The sequence below is a fragment of the Rhinatrema bivittatum genome, chromosome 4 (genome assembly GCF_901001135.1).
Source record: "Rhinatrema bivittatum chromosome 4, aRhiBiv1.1, whole genome shotgun sequence".
In the NCBI taxonomy this organism is placed as follows: Eukaryota; Metazoa; Chordata; class Amphibia; order Gymnophiona; family Rhinatrematidae; genus Rhinatrema; species Rhinatrema bivittatum.
In genome coordinates, this window is record NC_042618.1 from 122,726,015 (window position 1) to 122,750,210 (window position 24,196).

Genomic DNA, 24,196 nt, shown 5'->3' on the forward strand with positions numbered 1-24,196 from the left:
TTACGAATCAATACAGTCATCATGTTTCCCAAACATAGCTGAAGAACCTTGGCCAAAATTTTGACATCAGAATTAATAAACAAAATTAGCCTATAAGAGTTACAATCTAATGGATCTTTTCCTTTTTTATATATCAAGGTTATCAGTGTGTCCAACAGGGAACCAGAAGTAATGTTTTCTGTTCCAGACGAATTAAATAACTCAGATAACATGGGCAAATATTCCACTTGAAATAGTTTATAAAACTCAAGCTGGTACGTACCAGTCAGGCCTAGGAGTCCTTCCAGATGCCAGCTCTCTGATCACCCATAAGATTTCTACTTCCCTAATGGGAGCTGCTAGGGCCTTCTGGGTCTCTGGTGGAATAGCAGGTAAAGTCACAGAATTCAAAAAATTATCCATGAGCTCACCATCCGCCCTCCCAGATTCAACATAGAGATCGAAAATGTGATTGAAATAAACTAGTAATCTCAGAGGATGCAGGATCCCTGCCGAGTCCCACACTGTGCTTATAACGGAGGTAGATTCTTGCTGTCTGACCATCCTTGCCAGGATAGACCCAGATTTATTACCTTTTTACGTAAAAGTGTAGCCTGGCAAATTTCATTGATTTTTTTTTTTTTTTTTTTTCTATTTGATCTTTCTGTAAAGTATTTAATTTGTCCCTAGCTAAGGTGAGTGCTCTAAGGACTTTTAGGGAGCCATCATTTTTATATTTTAATTCCAATTCTCAAATATTTGAAATAAGATCCTGTTTATGTTAAAGCCTAGTCTCTTTTTTTTTTTTTTTTTTTTTTTTAAATGACTAGTATATGAAATAATCGACCCCTCAATACTGGTTTTTAAAGATTCCCATCTAAGCAAGGGCCCATAATCTGCCTTAAGGTGATAGGAACAAAATCCACAATAGTGTCTGTAACCAATTTCTGAAAATCGGGAGTTTTAAGAATGGAAAGATTGATGCTGTCTTGTCTTATGCCCCTCCTTGTTAAGAAGGGATAAGGCAAGAGTGATAGGAGGATGATCTGAACAGACTGGAAAAACTCCCCACCACTGCTATTGGGGCCGTATACATTCACTAAAGTAAAAAAAAATTCCCAGTATATGGTAGTTTTCACCATCACAAAATGCCCCTCTGAGTCCAAATAAGTCTTAGTGACAATGAAGGGAAGAGATTTATGTAGTAAAATGCAAACGCCTCTGCATTTAGAATAGGAGGCAACGTATTACCTGTCTTATCCAGTCTCTTGAGTTTCTCATGCTCTGCTCTTTTTACATATGAGTTTGTAGGGAGCCCTCTTTTATCATTTCATAAGATAGTTATTTTTCAGCGAGGTCTTTCCTTGCCAAAAGTGGTTTCTGATTTTCATATGAATCAATCTGTTTCTCTTCTGACCTTCTGGAAAGCTATTGGAGCTGAAGGTGAGAGCAGTTTTCATTGTCTGGATATTCAGAGGGTGATATTGCACTGGTTAAGGGTTATAAACGATTCTTTGTGATGTGATGTGAAATCTTCCATTGCTCATTGGATCAAAGAAGCAGTGGCTGCCACATATCTAATGGCATATTAGTGCCAGAGGCCTCAAGATCTCATTCCAACAGGGCTCAAGCATCTTCCTGGACAGGTCAAGCAGTGTCCCTGGAAGAGAAGTGCAGGGCAGCTACTTGGGCCTCTCTGCATTCCTTCTCTAGGGCACTACTGGGTGGATGTGCAATCAGAGGAATGCTGCTTTTGGAACAGAAGTATTGAGAGCAGCCTAGGCCTCTTCTCACCTGATCTGGGGCAAAGGGGTTGGGGTTTGTCCACTTCCCACGTGTCAAGACTGATCTGTCAGGATTAGGAAGGTGAAATTTCAACCCTATTAATTTCTTTTCCTTAAACCCTGCCAAACCAGTCCACATAGGCTGAGGCTGTTGGAAGTTGAGGTTGACTCTGTTTACTCTTAGGAATTGTTTAGTTGGCATTCCAGGTTTTGGAGTTGCTTTTTTTTTTTTTTTTCACGTAGATAAGCAGCTGAATTAGCCATGCTGTCTGGGTACGTCTTCCGTGCCACTAGGTGGCAGAGCTCTCTAAGTCTAGTAGTGTCTTTCAGCTAGGTATTCCCTCTTGTATCTTCCCCTGCTTGCCTGAGGCTCCTCAGTCCGTTTTTTCCCGTGCGACTGATAGCACGCGGAGCTCTGATTCTCCAGACTCTAAGTTACAGTTGTGAGATAAAAACAGGAAGAAAAGAAAAATTTTTATCACAAGAAAGGTTAGATTTACTATCATGCCTCGACCAGGATTCAAATTCTGGCGCTTGTTGCAAAATGTCAGTGACTGACGGCAATCAGTCATGTTACATATGCCTGGGACCTGATCATGATCAGGAAAGTTGCAGGGACTGCGGACTTGTGTCCCCCAGAGCACAGCGCCAGCGCACAGCTTGAAATACAGCAACTCAGGGCACCACCATCGGGCTCCTATGCCCCTTCAGAGGCTTCTGTTAGATCATCTCCGGGCCAGAGAGAAAAAAGAAGGCAGCATCCCACAGAAGGGCTGCTTCTGTGGAACCCCCCAGGGTGAAACATCCATACCCAATGCTCCTTCAAAAACAGGGGCAGGGATCGGGGGATGTGTCTATTGCGTTGCGGCCGTGCGCCTCACCAACGCCAACGGCTTCCCGAAGCAAAGATAAGGAGCCACGTCCAAAGCTCCGACGTGCCTTGAGAACACGACACACCAAAGGAGTATCGAAGCTCCAACGCACAGAGCAAAGTGCATCGAAGATGCGTCACGTTGAGGCTGCACAGACGCATTTGACGCATGTCGATGCAGGTTGTCAACGGAAAAACAAGCTGACACAGCAGACTCACATCGATGCAGGATTACCAAAACAAAAACAATTGATGCAGTCGATGCAACTGAAGCATCCTGCACCTAAAAAACAAATCTCTGGTCATAAAAGTATCATCATTATTATTATTATTATTGTCTCTATAATATTTAAGTTGTATTATTTATATTTATATTTACATGTTATATGTTACTCTTATGTTAAGAAACGCTGTTTAATGTAACGCCTTTATTGCGACAGTTATTGTTCTATGTAAACCGACCTGATTCGATACTTGTATTGAGAATGTCGGTATATAAAAATCCGAAATAAATAAATAAATAAATAAAAGGCCTAGGGAGCCTTCTCTATTACTCGTGGTTGATTCCGAAGGCGACATGTCTCCACCTCCTCTTTCAGACAGCCTTTTATCCTCCCTTGGAATCATACCAGATCCACCTGTGCATCCAAAAAGCCCATTGACCACTGTACCTCCTATGCTGCCATCGCCAGTAGAGCTTCGTCCATCTCTACCATCAACATCTAGGTTAGCTTCACAGGCTATGACACAAATAACGGACATCCTATCGCAATGTTTAAAGCCGATAGAGCAAGAGCAACACCAACAAAATCTGCTCTCCACACTTCCTTCAGAGGAAGTTCCATCTGTGCCAGAAGACCCATCCATTCCAGGTCCATCACCAAAGGAACAACCAAGGAAGCAGTCAACACCCCTAGAAGAGTTCACTTTGACATCCTCTTCAGATGATTCTTCAACAGGATACCCCTCAGACCCAGCTGAGGTCCCACCTGAGGATTTAGCATACTCCCAGTTTATAGAGAAAGTAGGTCTACTTCTAAATGTGGAGACCAGAAAACTCCACGATCCTAGACAGGAAATGATGGGCATTTTAAAAATATTCTATACTCCAAGTGAACCAGTTGCATTGCCACAACATCAGGTGCTCAAAGCCCTCATGAACATAAGAACATGGAGAAGTCATGGGTCACACCTCTCACCCTCCATCCACTTCTCACAAAACAGATATTAAATATCGCATGAGGGATTCACCCTATTTATACGACTGTTCAATTACCACATCAGTCAGTTGTCGTAGAATCGGCAATGCAAAAGGCAAAAAAGTCAAGATTGCATGCAAATACACCACCATCCAGAGATGCCAAATTATTGGACGATTTTGCGAGGCGATCATATCAGTCCAGCATGATAAACACCAAATTTCAGAACCATCAGTTTATCGCACAGTACCTCTTCGAAAATTTGCAAAATCTTAAACCTTACCTAATGCAGGCCTCCTCGGATTCTACCCTGCCTGCTGAATTCCACAACATGGAGGAGGGTTTACAGCATCTACTACGATCCATATATGAAGGGTTCGAGATGTCTGGAAAAACATCAGCAAATTCTATAGCTGCAAGACACCTAGCATGGCTCCGGTCGAGCGCAATCAGGGATGATGCCCATGATAAGCTGGCTAATCTCCCATGTCGACCGGACAGTCTATTTGGTGACAGATTCACTGAAACAGTCACAAAACTGAAAGAACAAAAAACGGCTGTGTTGTCCTTAACGTCTCCACATCAAATTGGATCATTCAGAAGACAATACCCAACATACAAAAAACAATCTTATCACCGTAGCTATAGGCCATATTCTTATTATAGGCCTCAACCGACTAGACAGCAACCTTTCCAGCAACTGGGTTCGTGTCCTAGGCCAAGAGCCCCTAGACAAGCTCGCTTAACAGCAGAATCCCAACCAGCAAAACCTCAACAATCTTTTTGAGGATACTTTTGTCACCGGCTTCGACATGGGCAGTAGGAGAAAGATTAACCAAATTCCTCCCAGCATGGTCCACAATCACATCCGATCAATGGATTCTCAAAATAATAAAAGGTTATTCTCTCCATTTTACATCGGTTCCAACCATACCACACTTAGTTCCACAAAATATCGAGCAGTACACAAAGATACTCTCCTACGGGAAGTGAACACTATTCTCCAACAAGACTCCATTCGGAAACTACCTTCCACAATGCCACACACTGGTTTCTATTCCTAATACTTCCTCATTCCCAAGAAATCGGGAGGTCTACGCCCAATTCTAGATCTACGTGCGCTCAACAAATACATTCACAAAGAGAAATTCAAAATGACTTCTCTAAAGTCCATCCTACCTTTTCTTCAGCCCAAAGATTGGATGTGTTCATTGGACTTGAAGGATGCATATACACATATACCAATGCATCCAAATTCTTGGTGTTACCTCTGTTTTCAGATGAACTGACATTTTCAATACAAAGTCCTACCATTTGGCCTCTCCTCTGCCCCCCAGAGTATTCACCAAATGTCTAGCAGTAGCGGTGGCACACCTTCATCATCAAGGGATTCAGATATTTCCTTACCTGGACGACTGGCTCTTAGTAACACCCAACCAGTCTCTCCTGCGTGAGAACTTAACTTTGCACCATTTCTTGCCTCGACAGTCTAGGTCTCATGATCAACTACGAAAAGTCAAACCTTCAACCGACGCAAACCTTGCAGTTCATTGGAGCCGCACCCAAGGGCACTTGCTTTTCACACGCTGTCGTCAACTCTTCTACATACTACGACTGTCCCAGCCATTCAAATTATGACCATTCTGGGTCATATGGCAGCTTCCATTTATATAATTCCACACACTTGTTTACACATGCGCTGCCTTCAGTGGGGCCTCAAACATCAATGGACTCAGTTCCTGCATCCATTATCGACCCCTGTACACAACACTCAGCATGAAGAAAGACCTACATCTGTGGCTACTACCATCGACACTATCCACGGGTTCGCCTCTATGACCACCTCGACATCAAGTAGTACTCACCACAGACGCCTCTTCCAAGGGCTGGGGAGCTCACCTAAACCATCTTCAGACTCTGGTTATGGTCCACAATGGAGCGCAACCTACACATAAATCTATTAGACCTCCGAGCGGTATGAAATGCCCTTTGAGCCTTCGAACACTTCTTAAAAGGTCAAACGATAATAATTCACATAGATCAGTCACAATGTTTTACATAAAGGAGGGTCAGGTTCCTGGAACCTGTGCAGAGAAACAATACAGATCCTGGAATGGGCAAACAGATCCATTCAGCTACAAGCAACTTAATTGCCGGGAATGAACAACTCCAGAGCAGACAAATTGAGTAGAATATTTCATCCCCACGAATGGGAATCTACATCAGGAAACAATGGATTACATATTCTCCATCTGGGGTCTCCGATCAATCGATCTGTTTGCGACAGAACACAAAAGTAGAAACATTCTGTTCAGTGTACCCAAGCGCTTCCGATTATACTTTGCATATTGAGCAAACCCCCCCCCCCCCCCCCCCAAAAAAAAAAAAAACCAGAATAAACTACACCTTATATCTGCTCAATACGAAAGCTGGGGATTCCCAGACAGCACGGCTAATTCAGCTGCTTATCTATGTGAAAAAAGCAAGTTTGCTTATCGTAAAAGGTATTTTCTGTAGATTGCAGATGAATTAGCCATGCTAACCCTTCCTACCTCCCAGGACAGTTCCGACATGGCATACTAACTTGCTTTGATATGGACTGAGGAGCCTCAGGCAAGCCGGGGAAGATACAAGAGAGAGTACCTAGATGAAAGACTTTACTAGACTTAGAGAGCTCCGCCACCTAGTGGCACGGAAGACGAACCCAGAAGGCATGGCTAATTCATCTGCTATCTACCTAAAACACAGTTTATGGTAAGCAAACTTGCTTTTCTCTATGGATTTTCTCCTAGCTGGATTGGACCCTTGTGAGGGGAGAATGGTAGGGATGTTTGGACTAGCCAGTTGGCAAATGTGGTTAAGGGTTTTTTTCCTGAGCAATTTGTTGCTTTGACAGTGAATTATACTGGAAGAGTGGTCTACTAGCATTAGCTCTTATGCTAGAGATGTCAGCAAACAAGAGTTGGTTCTCTTTCTTCATCTACTGGTAGGTGATGATCCACATGTCTGGACTGGTCTAGCAGTATTTAAGAAAAATAAATTAACAGGTAGAATTACATTTTTACCTTTCAGAGAGAAAATTGGGTGTGCTGTGGAGTGTCCTATTCTCCTTGTTCTTTGCCTTTTCCCTTCATAAAGTCTTATGTCCCCACCCTAAAATCTTAAGTATGGGCTGAATAAATTGTTCCATACTTCATTTGAACCATTTGTCTAGGATTTTCTAAACTTAAATGTGTCACATCAACCAGTAAAGTAACAATTCTCTCCAGTTTCTCACATCCTTCTTATTTTTTCAATAAAGACAGAGTTGCATTTAGAAGTGCACTTTTGTGTCCAAAGGAGCATTGCATTTCATTTAAATCAATAGTTTTCCTATCACAGCTTTAATGTCATTCTGACATTTCTTTGAGTGGGACACTCCCATTCCAGATTGTATTTGTTTTGAAATTAGGAAGAAGGCTTCTAGATTGTCTTTTATAATGGATTACTTGCTTCCTGAATGCATCTGGTGGGGCAATTTGTAGTTAAGTTCATAGCTCACTTCACTTGAAGTCTAGTTCTGTGGGAGAGAGAAGCTTCCTTAGACCACTCTGTTAAGCATCTACTTCAGTGTAGTCACTTATTTAAAGTGTTGCTAGTTGAATGTTAAAGCAGCATCAGATTCTGTGTTTTGTATATAGGGGGGATGTTAGTACATTTTGTCTTAGTTTATTCTCCTTTTTGCCCTGGCTTGCTGGATATTTTTAGAAATCCCCAGTCTGCGTGCCTTGTATCAGAACTCAGAAAGGGAATTTTTGTATGAACTGATTTTTAAGTATTTATTTGGGGCAATGGGGAAGGGTCTGTTCTAGTTTTTCTATTTTCACCTGCATAAAAGTTGAAAGTACTTCAGATATCTGGGAAGATATTCTAATATATAAATAGGTTATGTAATACACAGATTATTGCTTGATATGAAAGATTTATTAGAAGTTCTGGGAAGGAACTGACCTTGGGAGCATGGGACATGAAACTAAGCAGTTCTATTAGTGGAATCTTATCTGTGTAAAAGAAAAAAGGCATACCTTTTACAGGTCTTATATTAATGACTGAAGAAAATTTGAAAGTTTTATTCTGTGGTAGTGTTTACAAGCAGATCTGCAGAGTCTTACAGTCCTATAATGCTGACTAGTAAAGTATTCTAAAACAAATATTTCATTGTTAATTCTGAAAATGGAGCTTAATACAGTTTTCTTTGCTTATGTGGATTATTTACGAGAAAGCAGAAAGAGAAAATACCTTGAGATACTGACATGTTTTTCATTAATATTTTTTTTTTTTTTTTAATTCTGGCGTGGTTTTGTGAATTCCAGATTTAATTTTTAGCTTGGCTTTCTTTAGACCTACAGGTATAGCTTGGCACTAAAATAAAAAGCAACTGTACTTTGAGAACTATTTTCTTAACTTTTGACTTAGTACTAAACAGGCCCTATAAAGAGTAACTGTTTGCTTTGGTCACTGTTTTCTCTTTTTTTATCTGAATGCCTGGATAGTGTGGTAGTCTCACCAAGCTTGGTCAGATGTTTTGGAAGAGCAGAATACGCCTGTTGACATGTGGTTGTATTTGTGTAAAACCAGCTTTGACATTTATTTCGTTGGTATCTTAGGAGTTTGAAGATCACCGAGATGCTGATGATGCAGTTTATGAACTGAATGGTAAAGAACTGTGCAATGAAAGGTAAATTTGACTGATAAGGGCTGTAATTTTGTCATAACATTTTGGTGAAACATTGGCTAGTCATAAGACTATCAAATCACGGAACTCAATATAAATGTCATGAAACAGCGCAATGTGGTTTTCATGGCGGAAAATTAATTTTAGTGTTTGTATTAACAGCATCTTTCATAACCATGTTTAAAGTGAAAGTAATAGGAATTTTATGTGGGTTAGAAATCTGTAAAATTGATAGGTGGACAAATAATCCAGGATATATTGAAGTTTAAAGAAAAATAAGTTGCAAAAAAAACCAACCACCCCAGTTGTAGAAATGCAGCATGTTGTGGCATCTGTGAATACCATGAGAAATGTCTACCTTTATTGATGATATTCTACAGTGGGGTCTGCTTATAAGAACTGTCAGCATTCTAGCTGTATATATAGCAGTTGGTGTTGTTTAGATTTTACATTAAAACAGCCACAAGCGATTCAAAACCATGCCTGTTAGCTGCATTTTGGACAGTTGGCAATGAAAATATTTCTTGTACTGGTCTGCCCAATAGTCTCTGAAATCTAGAACAACTAGAGAGAAAAATGTATCTGTTAGACTATGATAAAAGTAGGTATATTGAGTTAGTCTTACAGTTTAAAAGCTGGGACAGAATTCATCAAGGTCAGAAGTTATGCTGTTTCCCTATTTCATGGTTAAATTTGCAATCCCATTGTCCTATACATTGTTTATACTTTCCTTCTGAACAATGATGTTTTAAAAGCAAATAGTCTTTACCCAAATGAAGAATAAAATTGCTCATATCCATTTGTTATATTTGTAATTCTTTAGTTAAGCTTTTCTTAGTTGGGACTTGGTTTTGCTTTAACTGAAAAATAAAATATATTTTTTTCACCATTAAAATAAGTTATTTACTTTAAATTAGCCATTGTTTTTTCAAGACCAGAGGAATGCTAGAGTGCACATAGAGGGACATAAGTACATTGCTTTGGAATAATGTGAACCCATTCTGAGATTGGTAGCAGATCAAGGGTTCGCACTCACAAAGTGGGGAGTAGCTGGCTTGTTACGGCGGTTACTACCCCAATCCAATTGTGTCCGATACTTCACTTTCGATGCATATCCAGCATGGCTCTCTGCTTCAACAGCATGGGAGAAGACTGATACATCACGCATTTCCAGCATAGCTCCCTGCTTCAACAGCAGGGGAGAAGAAAAACAACCAATAAGGACTGTAGAACATAGTCTGGGTAAAACAAATAAGCATGGGTGTAGCTTGCTTATTGTGGCGGTTACTACCCCTACTACCCCTAACTAATCAAGCTAGATATTTCAATGGTGGGGGTGGAAGGGAAATAGAACCAAGAGCTAAGAGAAACAGATAAGTATGAGAGAAAAAAACGTGTGAAGCTTGCTGGGCAGACTGGATGGGCCGTTTGGTCGTCTTCTGCCGTCATTTCTATGTTTCTATATAAATAATGTAGAAAATGAGGTGCTGATGCCTTTGTATAGGGCATTGGTGTGATCTCACATAGAGTGGAAGCAGTCCAGAATAGGACTACCAAAATGGTGCAGAGTGTATGCCAAAATAAGATGAGACTTGAGGACCTAAATATATTTCTCTGAAGACGAGCAGGATACAGTAGTCCTCACATATGAGTGACGATTGACTGACCAGAGCCCAGATCTGAGCTTTTCACAAATTCTTCTCCAACAATGTACTACTGAGCATAGGCAGAAACTGGAGGATCTCTGGGGGAGTGCTCAGGTAGATGCACAGAGCCCAGGCAGCAGCAACAGTCCCTGCAGCCCTGGGTGAACAGCCAAAACCACAAGTCCCCCAGCTCCATGGGCAGTTGCCTGTCTGGCCCGCCCCTTAATCTAGCCCTGCTAGGCTGCCACTTTACAAGAAAAATAAAGAAAAGACCTATTGCCAACAAAAAACAGTGCCGGTTTTGCCCGTTGGCACTGTTTTGGTTTATTCTTATTTTTGTTCAGGGCATTTTGTAGATAGGGATTCTCCCTTTGTGAGGCTTGCCATCCTTGTCCTCAGAGAAGGAGTTGCTTCCCTGTAACAAGTATTCTCTGAGGTCATCAGGATGTCTGTCCTCGTGAAACTCACCCACCTCCCCTTATTTAAGCTAAGAGATAAGACTAGATGGGCCCCCCAAGTGGATGTATGGCATAATGGCATGCTGCACATGCCCACTGAGACACAAAGTCTTTAAAAACTTTGATACTAGAGTTCTGGTCTGGGGTGCATGGGGTGCTATCACCCTCTTGTGAGGACTGACATTCTTCTGCTCTCGGAGAATATCTGTTTCAGGTAAGTAACTTTTTTTTCTTTCCTGTTAATAATAATGCGCTGCTGTGTTCTGAGTAACTTATAAATGTTTTCAGATTCCCAGCTGAAACTCCCACATACAAATAATAATTTGTTCAATTTATAACCAAGGCACGGATAAAGGTTGCTGCATCATGGAGTGTCAAAAATAGCTGTGATTAAGATAAGCCACGAATGAAAAAGATAACTACAGCAGAAATCAGGTTTTGCATAGGCAATTGTCAAGGCAGACACCTAATTTATACACATTGCTTTGGAATAATGTGAACCCATTCTGAGATTGGTAGCAGATCAAGGGACCTTTGTACCCCTTTCAAATCCCTTCCAAATCCATTGATGTGCAGGTAGTATCTGTTTTTGAGAGTTTAACCTTAAATTTCAAAACTAACAACCTCTATCGCTTTCAGACAAGCATTTAATCTGTCAATAGCTTCCCGACGGTCCTCTCCAAAATATACAATCAGCAAGCAGTACATGGTCTACAAACAAATACCAATTGATTAAGAAGCTCTCAAGTTAGGTCAGAGGGGCCATACAGGTATTGAAAAAAGGTGTGATAAGTGTCTTGAGGTACATCACATCAAAATGAGTGGCAAAGGGAATAGTCCGAATCCCAGTAAACTTATTCAAAGTGATTCCTTGTTGAAGGGAAATCAAACAAAAGCCTACTGTAATACCTAGCTGCAAGCGCAGACCTAATAGAATATCATAGTTCATAGAATCAAAAGTACTAATACTGTGAAGGTACAAACTAGCACTTCTCAATAAATATACTGATGCCATATACAACAATGAGTGAAATAATGTTTGTAAATATCAAAATACAATACAATTTTTAATATACAGTGGCTTGCAAAACTATTTGACTCCTTAAGTCAGCAGATTTGGGTGGATAACAAAAGATACTTAAACAATAGGTTCCATGAAAGTGTGTTTGTTTCAAACCAGTATACTCTTAAAGTAAATTTTCAGTCACAATTCATTATTTCTCTGCATTTTTTGTAAATTAAAATATGGAAACATGCAGCTTGCATTAAGTATTCAAACCCTTCAGATAGTATTAGGTAGAACCACCTTTTGCTGCAATAACATCTCTTTTGAGGTGAGTTTCTACCAGCTTTGCACACTTTTTGGGAATGATTTTTGCCCGTTCTTCCTGGCAGGTTTGCTCGAGATTGTTCAGGTTGGTTGAATGATTCTTATGGACTGCAATTATCAAACAATGCCACAGATACTCGATTGGATTGAGATGTGGACTTTGACTTGACCATTGTAAAGCATTCACTTTTTTGTTTAACCACTCCTGAGTTGCTTTGGTCTTGTTTGGGATTGTTGTCCAGTTGAAAGGTGAACTTTCTCTCAATGTTTAGTTTTTTAGCAGACCAAAGCAGGTTCTCTTGCAGTATCTCCCTGTATGTGATGGTCCCAAGAAACAAACCGGAAGCCGATCCAATATTGCAAAGTCGCGACCAGAAGTAGAAGATCAGTAAAACACCAAGGATTCTTTATTAGCACAAATCGCCATAAAAAGTCCAACTCAAGCCGAGTTTAGCTCTTATGTCGAGCTGCCTCAGGGGCTGTGATGATCAATAGAACTTTAAAGGCTGTCTCCTTAGTAAAGTCTTGTACGTTTTTATCAAACTAACCACAACTTCATTCTTAGACCGGTGGTTGCCAATATTTGAACCTCCTTATCTGTGCAAATGTCACATCAGCGCTAACATCCGATGGAGAAAGTTAAAACATACTGAAAAACTTCAAAATAATTTATGTGCACCGGGACCCGCAGAGAAGTGAAGGACAGCGTCGCCTGCGCTTATACACCAGAAGATCTCTGTGGGTCCCGGTGTACATAAGATATTTTGAAGTTTTTCATTATGTTTTAACTTTCTCCATTGGATGTTAGCAATGCTGTGACATTTGGACGGATAAGGACGTTCAAATATTGGCAACACTGATCTAAGAATTAAGTTGTGGTTAGTTTGAATACGCACAAGACTTTACTAAGGAGACAGCCTTTAAAGTTCTATTGATCATCACAGCCCCTGAAGCAGCTCGATATAAGAGCGAAACCCGGCCTGAGTTGGGCTTTTTAGAACGATTTATGCTAATAAAGAATCCTTGGTGTTTTACCTATCTCCTTGTATGTGGCACCATTCATCAGTCCTTCAATTTTAACAAGATGCCCAGTCCCTGCTGAGGATTAGCATCCCCACAACATGATGCTGCCACCCCAATACTTTACTGTTGGGATGGTGTTTGCTGAAGAATGAGTAGTGTTAGGAATGGGCAGGGTTGTGCCACAACCAGCATTTTGAATTTTGGCCAAAAAAAACTCCATTTTTGTCTCATCTGACCACAAAACCGTATCCCACATTTTAGCTGGGTCACTGATGCTTTCTAGCAAACTCCAGATGTGCTTTGATGTGGTTTTCTTCAGTAATGGCTTTGTTCTAGCCACCCTCCCGTATAGGCCAGTTGTATGCAGAGCTCTTGATATGCTCTCGGACGTGAACTCTGTAGCTACTTCAAAGTGATTGTTGGTCTCTTTGTGGCTTCCTTCACAAGTCTCTTTGCTCTGAAAACATTGAGGGGGACAGCCTTGTCTAGGCAGTGTCTAGGTGGTATGATGTTGCTTTCATTTCCTCACAATTGATCCAACAGTACTCACTGGGATATCCAAGCACTTGGTTGTTATTTTGTAACTTTTTCTCATCTTGTGCATTTCTATAACTTTATCTTTAATTTCCTTAGAATGCTCTTTGGTCTTCCTTTTAACAGCTTTCCTTCAGATTCACAGTCTGACCCATTGCACTGGAATTAGGGAGTCTTTTATCCAAAAACGCTGACTCATTTTTTTTTTTTTTTTTTTTTAAATGATTCACTGGTAGAGGCCAGTTGTTAGGGCAGTATCTTTCTTCTGTGTAAACTTGGAGCTTCCACAGCACAGGGGTTGAATACTTATGTAAGCAACAATTTTCAGTTTTTAATTTTATTTTAGAAATGATGCAGAGAAATAATGCATTGTGACTGAAAATTTACTTTAAGAGCATACTCGTTTGCAATAAACATACTGTCTGGAACAATCTGTGTAAGTGTCATTTGTGATCCACACAAATCTGACCTTTTAGGAGATTGGAATACTTTTGCAAGCCACTGTACATTTAATACAACAAAGTTACAATATGTAAATGACAACAGGAATACTATACCAAATTTGATGCTTCAATTTAAAAACCACAGTACTCAATCACATCATACCCACATACCTGGCCATCATTCATAACTACTACTATTACTTGTGCAAATATCATCCACTAAAATCATTCATTTTACCAATTATCTCATCTATGGTGCACATCCCTTTGCATTCACCAATCACTTTTCTAATGTATTCCCTAAAGATATTTTCTCTTGAAAAAAATATTTCCCACTCTTGACTTCCATAATGAGTCCTTAATCACAATTCATCGATATCCTTAATCTTCTTTTATATTAGATGTTCTTCATAAGCGCTCTAATAAAATGATCTTAGTCCCACACAACCTTTTCTTCAATATCCTTGTTCTTCTCTTATTTAATACATCCTTCTTATGCACTCTAGTAAAATAATCCTATTCAAACAAAAAGCCCCGACAAGAGCCCCTTGTTTCACCCACACCAGGCTTCTTCAGGGGGCATAAATGACCAAATACCTACAGATAATGATACAAAAAGAACATTTTATTTCTACTCCAATACTTACATCCAAGCTATTAACCCTTTCATTTATCTTACCAATTAATACTTTGAGAAGGGATGTTTGAGTAATATTCAATCTCAAATAGTAGAACGCCATGTGAATACTTATATTAACTGTAGTGGACCTGCAAAATACATACCATATAATCTTAAAATCATTCACAGTCCCTATACAGCATAGATTTAATCAATTGATCGTAATTTTCTTAGTGCTGCTCGGAGATGCCTTGACTCGTTGTCAGTCACATCAACAGTTGAACATTACATCTCAACCTACGTCATTAAATAACCCACCAATGACATGTGCTGCTCAAACCATCAAGCCCACCATTCTATATCTTTGAGACCTTCAGGGACCACTGTTTTCCAAGTGTAAATATACCTTTATTCACTCTGTTATAATTTCATTGAAAGATCACCTTCCCTATCACCCACTATCTGTTTAATAACTAAAAACTTCACATCCGTGATATGTGAACAAGTTCTCCAATGAGCCACTAAAAGAGCTGCTTTTTTAACACGTATACTACTCTTGTGTCCGATGATCCTCAACCGTACTTCCTGTTTGGTCTGCCCGATGTAAATAAGCTTGTAGAGACATATGATTGCATATACTACTCCCTTTGTCCTACATGTAAAATGCCCTGGTAAAATATATAGATGCTTCAAATATTCATGGTAAAATACCTATAATGACAGAACATTACCACAAAATGCACATCTCAAACATTGATAGTGACCACCTTCATCTATATTCACTTCTGCACAGTTGAATTAGACAACGATGTCCTCAAATTCCGACTCTAATCATAAAAATAGGATTTTCTGCAAAGGTAGACAAACATTGGCCAGTGCTTAAGAAAAATGTATTTAATCGTGACATTCTGGTAGAATAAGGTATGGTACATATCCATGAAATAGGCCGATGATTAGCATACAACTCTTTTATATGTGTGCTTAATGCAATGCCTAGAATAACCTCTTAATGAAGTTTTCATTAATTCTACTGCTCTGTATTTTTATTCAGCAGTAGAAGAACATAACCTACGATATCGTAAGAATTGCCCACTAGGTATGTTTTCCTTGAACCTGCATGGGTGAAAACTATCAAAATGCAAAAGGGTATTCTTATTTTGTAGGCTTTCTGTATACTATGATGAATATATTCAAACCTACTGTATACCATCATGTCTTAAAGTCAATATCAGTGTTTGGGGTGTGCAGTTTGTGGTAATGTTCTGTCATTACAAGCATTTTACCATGAACATAAGAGATTGCCATACTGGGTCAGATCAAGGGTCCATCAAGCCCAGCATCCTGTTTCCAACAGTGGCCTCACCAGGTTACAAGTACCTGGCAAGTACCCAAACACGAAGTAGATCCCATTCTACTGATGCCAGTAATAGCAGAGGCTATTCTCTAAGTCCACTTGATTAATAGCCATTAATGGACTTCTCCTCTAAGAACTTATCCAAACCTTTTCTAAACCTAACTGCAGTAACCACATCCTCTGGCAAAAAATTCCAGAGCTGGTCATTGAGATGTGCATTAAGTGAAATCTGAGAAAGTTCTTAGTTTTAAATGTGCTACTTGCTAATTTCGTGGAGTGCCCCCTAGTCCTTCTATTATCCAAAAGTGTAAATAACCGATTCACGTCTACCTATTCTAGACCTCTCATGATTTTAAAGACCTCTATCATATCCCCCCTCAGCCCCCCGTCTCCAAGCTGAACAGCCCTAACCTCTTTAGCCTTTCCTCATAGGGGAGCTGTTCCATCTGGAGTGCCCATATATTTTACCGGGGCATTTTACATATAGGACAAAAGGAGTAGTTTATGCAATCATATGTCCCTGGAAGCTTTTTTTTTTTTTTTTTTTTTTTTTTTTACGCCAAGTAGACCAAAAGAAGTACGATTGAGGATCATCTAACACGAGTAGAATACATGTTTAAAAAAAAAAAATAAAAGCTGCTCATTGGAGAAATTGTTCACATGTCGCTGATATCATGAAGATTTTCGTGATTTAAACAGATAGTGGGAGATGATCTTTCAAGGAAATTATGGCAGAGAGAATAAAGGTTTATTTACGCTTGGGAAAACACAGTGGTCCTTGATGGGCTTATAAAAATTTAGAATAATTGGCGTTTTTGTAAATAGTAATTTCAGGAGTTGGATTGATGGTTTGAGCAGCAAATGTCATTGGTGGGTTATTTAATGACGTAGTCTGAGATGTAGCGTTCAACCGTTGATGTGATTGACATCAGGCTGAGGAGTCTCCCAGCAGCAATGCAGGTCAGTAATATAGAGTTATCCAGATGTTAAGTTTTTTAATATATTCTGGTAAAAAAAATTAGTCTATTGTGTTAAGCTATATTGCATAGGGATTGTGTATGATTTTAAGAATATTATATGTGATGTATTTTACACGCCACTCCAGTATTCACATGGCATTCTATAATTTGAGACTGAGAAATGTTTGAGTAACATTCAACAACTAAGCATTAATTGATAAGATAAATGAAAGGGTTGATAGCCTGATGTAACTATTTGGGTGGTGATATAAAATTCTTTGTGTCGTTATTTGTAGGCATTTGGTCATTTATGCCCCCCCAAAGAAGCCCAGTGTAGGTAAAATGAGGGACTCTTGTTGGGGCTTTTTGTTGGGATAGGATTGTTTTACTAGAGTGCCTAAGAAGGATGTACAGAATAAGAGAAGAACCAAGGATATTGAAGAAGGGGTTGTGCTGGATTAAGTTTGTTTCATTAGAGTGCTTAAGAAGAACATCTAGTATAAAAGATAAAGGATATTGATGAAATGAACTGGGCAGGGTATTTGTGATTAAGGACTCTTTATGTATATTATCATTACGGAAGACAACACAGTGGGAAATAATTTCTCTTTTGAAAAAATATCTTTGGGGAATTAATGATTAGAAAAGTGATTGGTATATGTGAGAGGTTGTGTGCCATAGATGAGATAGTTAAAGGAGTGTTTTTAGCAGGTGATATTTGGACATGAGTGATAGTTATGAATGTTGGCCATGTATGTGGGTATGATGTTTGTGTTTTGGTTTTTTAATGGAAGTGTAACTTGGTATAGTGTTCTTGCATGATCAATATGTACTGTGATCATTGACATAGTGGAACGTTATTGTATTAAATGTGTATTAAAACTTGTTTATCATGCTGATACCAGGGGTGGTGTAAATCTGTTAAAATGTATTTTCATTGATATGGTGTGTGTGAAGAGTCCCAATGCTGTTACTATTGTGATTTTTCTATTCAATAAAAAAAACATTTGACTCTAAAAATTTTTCTCACAGGACAAGCAGGATGGTTGTCCTCACAAATGGGTGACATCGAGGATGGAGCCCACCACGGAAAACTTCTGTCAAAGTTTAAACAGAACTTTGACTGGCCCCTACTGGGCATGCCCAGCAAGGCACTGACCCTGCAGCCAGCAGGGGTCTCCCTTCAGTCTTCTTTTTTCCGCGCAGCAGTTGCCACGCGGTGAAAGGAGCTCTCTAACCACGTTCCTGACAGGAATTCGGTATTTTTCTATCCGAAGAAAATTTGCCCCTCAGGGGTCTCCCTTCGACAAATTTTTGTCACTTTCGCGGAAACCGGTAAGTTTTTTCCCTTTTTTAATCGGCGGCCGTCGATTTTGGCCCTTGAGGCCTGTGGGAACTTACTGAGCCCGCGCCTAAATTTGGCCTTAAGCCATGGCGACGGGGTTCCGTCGATGTCCGGATTGTACCCGGACTATGTCCATCACTGACCCCCATAGGGTTTGTGTTTTATGTTTGGGTAGTGAGCATGATGTCCTGACTTGCACCAAATGTGCCTTAATGACACCTAAGGGTCGCAAGGCCAGGATGGAGAAGATGGGGCTCCTCTTCCATGCACCCACCCCAACGCCATCGATAGCATCGACGTCATCGGAACCGGCACCGTCGAAGTTGCACCACCATCGCCAACCCGCCGGTGACCGTCCACCATCGATGACTTCTCGGCCGTCGACTCCTGTCCCCTCCCCGGATGACCGAGGAGATCGGAAGGATAAGCATCGCCATCGACGGCACAAGTCTCGGCCCGTCGAGGATCCGCAACCATCGACCTCTGAACAGGCCGAGCCACCGAAGAAAAAGCCTCGGTCGGACCTGGCACCGTCCACGTCTCGTTCGCAGGCACCGAGGAAACCCTCACCCTCCCGGGGTGCGGGGGCCGTGATCCCACCGGTTACGGTGGTCCCCTCCGGCCCTGCCTCAGCCTCCCTCTCCCGTCGAGCCGGGTATGCTTACCCCTGGTCTCCGGGCAGAACTGGACCGGCTGGTCCAGGAGGCCATCGAGAATGCGATGCGAAGATTCCAGCCTCCACCGGCACCGCCTCCGGCACCGATTCCGGCACCGCCTCAGGCACCGACCTCAGCACCGACTCTGCCACCGAGGATGGAACCGACCACCGAGCCTATAGTGGAAGCGTTGGCACCGATACTAAATCGTATGGAGGCACTTATGCGCGCCCTTCCATCGGTGATTTCATTAGCACCGACTACACCATCATCTCCGGAAGGACATTCATCGACAGGAGAAACACCGTTCCGGATTCCTCCGTCCGGTGTCGTTCCATCGGTGCCTTCACATACCTTTCCACCGATTTATCCTTCGGCTCCATCGATTCCAAGATCGGCACCGATTCCATCGGTGGCCCCGAAGCCCTCGATGCCGTTCACTGTTCCGCTTGCAGCACCGGTTCCATCGATGCCTTTGGATCCTCTACCAGGTCCTTCAGGACAGCAAACCTTACATGATCCTTATGATACCTGGGGTGATGATTCATCTTCAGATACAGATTTACCATCCCCACCATCTCCTACAGAGAGTAGAAAACGATCTCCTCCTGAAGATCTCTCCTTTATAAATTTTGTAAAGGAGATGTCAGAAGTTGTGCCTTTTCAGCTGCAATCTGAGACCGATGACAGGCACCAAATGATGGAGCTGCTCCAATTTCTGGATGCCCCCAAGATCATCGCTTCCATCCCCATTCACCAAGTATTTCTGGATCTTTTAAAGAAAAACTGGGAATCACCTTCATCTGTGTCACCAGTCAATAAAAAAGCTGACTCAACCTACCTCGTTCAGTCAGCACCAGGATTTCAGAAGTCTCAACTGGATCATCGCTCTGTTGTAGTTGAGTCTGCGCAAAAGAAAGCCAAGCGTTTAAAGCCACACTCTTCCACTCCCCCTATCAAGGACAACCAATTTCTTGATAGTGTGGGAAGGAAAGTGTATCATGGGGCTATGTTGATATCTCGTATAGCTTCATACCAACTTTATATGACTCAGTACAACAGAGCTATCCTTAAACAAATGCAGGACTACGCTGACACCTTACCGGACCAATACCAGCCACAGCTTCAAGCCCTCCTTCACAAAGGATTTGAAGCTGGGAAGCACGAGATCCGAACGGCCTACGATATCTTCGATGCTTCCACGAAAGTCTCAGCTACTGCCATCTCAGCCAGACGTTGGGCTTGGTTAAAATCATCCAACCTTCGCCCAGAGGTTCAGGATCGTCTAGCCGATTTACCCTGCTTAGGGGATAATCTGTTCGGAGAACAGATTCAACAAATTGTGGCGGAATTGAAGGATCACCACGAGACGTTGAAACAACTTTCGTCTGTTCCATCTGAGGTATCCTCCAAACCACCACCTAAGAAGGACTCCAAAAAGTCATTCTTTCGGCCACGTCGTTATTACCCTCCGTCGACTAGGCCTCGTCCGGCTCGATCCTCCACCAGACCTCAGCCACGCCAACCTCGGAAACAAAGACCTGCTGTAGCCCCACCCCCCGGGCCTGCGGCAGGCCTTTGACTTCCCGACTCGGAGCACATGCCATATCCCACTCCCCCACATCCCTGTAGGGGGTCGTCTGTGCCACTTTCTACAGCATTGGATACGGATTACCTCAGACCAGTGGGTACTGGCGATTATCGCACAGGGTTACCACCTCAATTTCATAACTCTTCCGGCAGACTCCCCGCCGCTTCAAGCGTGGAGTCTATCCAGCCATTTGGCTCAATTACAACAGGAAGTATCTCTTCTTCTGCAATCAAATGCTATAGAACTCGTTCCTCCCTCTCAACGAGGCAAGGGATTCTATTCCAGATACTTCCTAATTCCAAAGAAATCAGGAGGGCTACGTCCAATTTTAGACCTTCGAGCCCTCAACAAGTACCTTCAAAAAGAAAAATTCAAGATGGTAACCCTGGGCACGTTACTCCCTCTGCTGCAGAAAGGGGATTGGCTATGCTCCCTCGACCTCAAGGAAGCTTATACCCATATTGCGATCACACAATCCCATCGCAAATATCTGCGGTTTCTCGTAGGCCGCGACCATTATCAATACCGAGTACTGCCTTTCGGTCTGGCATCTGCTCCACGGGTCTTCACCAAATGCCTCGTAGTTGTAGCAGCATTCCTCAGGAAGGAAGGTGTCCACGTATACCCCTATCTGGACGACTGGCTGATCAGGGCCTCCACCCCTCAGATTGCCCGGTCCTCCCTACAATTGACAATCAACACACTCCTTTCCTTAGGGTTTCTTGTCAATTACGAGAAATCTTGCTTCGTCCCATCTCAAACCTTATCTTTCATTGGGGCAGACTTGGACACCTTACAGGCAAAGGCCTACCTTCCGCTACAACGGGTCCAAACTCTCATGTCCCTAGCTCACCAGCTCCAGTCTCAAGACACTGCCACAGCTCGCCAATTCCTAGTTCTCCTAGGACACATGGCATCCTCGGTTCAAGTCACTCCCATGACCAGACTAGCCATGAGGGTAACACAATGGACTCTACGACAACAATGGATTCAAGCTTTTCAGCCTCTGTCCTCCATAATCACAGTCACACAAGCGCTGCGCCTATCCTTAACTTGGTGGACGACTCAGGTCAACCTCCTTCAGGGCTTACCCTTTCTTCCACCGGATCCGCAAGTTATCCTAACCACCGACGCTTCCCACATCGGTTGGGGGGCCCATGTGGACAATTTTCAAACCCAAGGGTTATGGTCCAACGAGGAAGCCGAACACCAGATCAATTTCCTGGAACTTCGAGCAATCCGCTATGCGCTCCGCACTTTCAAAGATCATCTCTTTCATCAGATAATCTTAATCCAGACGGACAACCAAGTGGCCATGTGGTACATAAACAAGCAGGGAGGCACAGGCTCCTTCCTTCTGTGTCAGGAAGCTGCGCAGATCTGGGCGGAAGCCCTCTCCCACTCTATGTACCTCAGGGCCACTTACCTGCCGGGAGTAGACAATGTATTGGCAGACCGGCTGAGCCGTGTCTTCCGACCGCACGAGTGGTCACTCGATCCTCTGGTAGCGACCTCTCTGTTTCACAAGTGGGGTTCTCCCCGCATAGACCTCTTTGCGTCCCCTCAGAACCACAAAGTGGACGATTACTGCTCTCTCATTCGGAGCCAGAACTCTCGGCCGAGGGATGCATTCTCCCTCAAGTGGACAACCGGTCTGCTCTATGCATTCCCTCCACTTCCTCTTGTGTCAAAGACTCTCGTGAAGCTACGCCAGGACGGAGGAACCATGATCCTGATAGCACCTTACTGGCCACGCCAAGTATGGTTTCCAATACTCCAGGATCTCTCCATCCGCAGGCACATTCCTCTGGGAAAGGACCCGCATCTGCTCACTCAAAACGACGGATGCCTCCTCCATCCCAACCTCCAAGCCTTGTCCCTGACGGCATGGATGTTGAAAGGTTAGTCCTTCAGCCTTTCAACCTTTCAGATTCCGTTTCTCGAGTCCTGATAGCTTCACGAAAGCCTTCCACAAGAAAGTCTTACTCATACAAATGGAAAAGGTACACATCATGGTGCACTTCTCAGTCCCTTGATCCCCTTTCCTGTCCAATTTCCAAATTCTTGGACTATTTATGGCATCTCTCTGAATCAGGTCTTAAAACCTCTTCCATTAGGATGCATGTCAGTGCGGTAGCCGCCTTCCATAAAGGTGTACAGGGTGTCCCTATTTCAGTACAACCCCTAGTAACACGTTTTCTTAAAGGCTTGCTCCATCTGAAGCCACCCTTACGGCCTCCGGCCCCATCCTGGGACCTTAATCTGGTTCTTGGTCGTCTAATGAAACCTCCTTTCGAACCTCTGCACTCCTGTGAGTTAAAGTATCTCACATGGAAAGTGTTATTCCTTTTGGCTATCACTTCAGCTCGCAGGGTTAGTGAATTACAGGCCCTAGTTACCTATCCGCCTTACACTAAACTCCTGCAGGACCGGGCGGTACTCCGCACTCACCCTAAATTTTTACCTAAGGTAGTTTCTGAGTTTCATATCAATCAATCCATCATACTACCTATCTTTTTTCCCAGGCCCCACTCCAACTCTGGAGAACAGACCCTGCATACCCTAGACTGTAAACGAGCTCTAGCCTTTTACCTAGACCGTACAGTTTCTCACAGGAAGAGCACTCAATTATTCGTCTCTTTCCATCCTAACAAGTTAGGACAACCTGTGGGTAAGCAGGCTCTTTCCTCCTGGTTGGCGGACTGCATTTCTTTCTGCTATGAGAAGGCTGGCATTCCTTTCCAAGACCGTGTCAAAGCACACTCTGTGAGGGCCATGGCTACGTCAGTGGCACACCTTCGATCGGTGCCGCTTCCTGACATCTGCAGGGCTGCAACCTGGAGTTCTCTCCATACCTTTGCAGCCCACTATTGTTTGGACAAAGCTGGAAGACAGGACTCCATCTTCGGCCAATCTGTCTTGCGTAACCTTTTTCCAACCTGATGTACCAACACCCTTCCACCTTCCCGGTAGGGTGCGGATGCCCTTTCCCAAATTCCACCCCACTTGTACTGCCTGTTGCACGTCGTTGGGTGCATTTGGTGCAAGTCAGGACATCCTCAGCTCGGTACTCACCCATTTGTGAGGACAACCATCCTGCTTGTCCTGTGAGAAAGCAAATGTTGCTTACCTGATGTAACAGGTGTTCTCACAGGACAGCAGGATGTTAGTCCTCACGAAACCCGCCCGCCACCCCGCGGTGTTGGGTTCGTTTTGTTTTTACTTTCTAGGCACTGCCTGTAGCTTTGAAATCAGACTGAAGGGAGACCCCTGCTGGCTGCAGGGTCAGTGCCTTGCTGGGCATGCCCAGTAGGGGCCAGTCAAAGTTCTGTTTAAACTTTGACAGAAGTTTTCCGTGGTGGGCTCCATCCTCGATGTCACCCATTTGTGAGGACTAACATCCTGCTGTCCTGTGAGAACACCTGTTACATCAGGTAAGCAACATTTGCTATATTATATTTTGATATTTACAAAAAATTTTACTTTCTCATTATATATATATCATAGAATCAAAAGCCACAGTTAAGTCTAGAATAATAAGGGAATATGATATCTTAAAATCTGGAGGTAAATCCCATTTACTATTCCTAAAAGGGACATTTTAGTTCCATGTCCTTTCCGAAATCCAGCCTGGCAAAAATGGAAAGATTGTATTTCATAAAGATAATCCTAGATCTGAAACAGAACCACA

General features: G+C 42.4%; 1 protein-coding gene across 1 annotated transcript in view; it reads left to right on the top strand.

The window, feature by feature from the left end:
• LOC115090106 (serine/arginine-rich splicing factor 5-like) overlaps window positions 1-24,196 on the top strand; it is a 171,333-nt gene that overhangs the window by 66,260 nt on the left and 80,877 nt on the right. Inside the window, 1 exon segment of the mRNA XM_029598808.1 lies at window positions 8,480-8,550. Within this exon segment, the coding sequence (XP_029454668.1) occupies window positions 8,480-8,550 (71 nt within the window).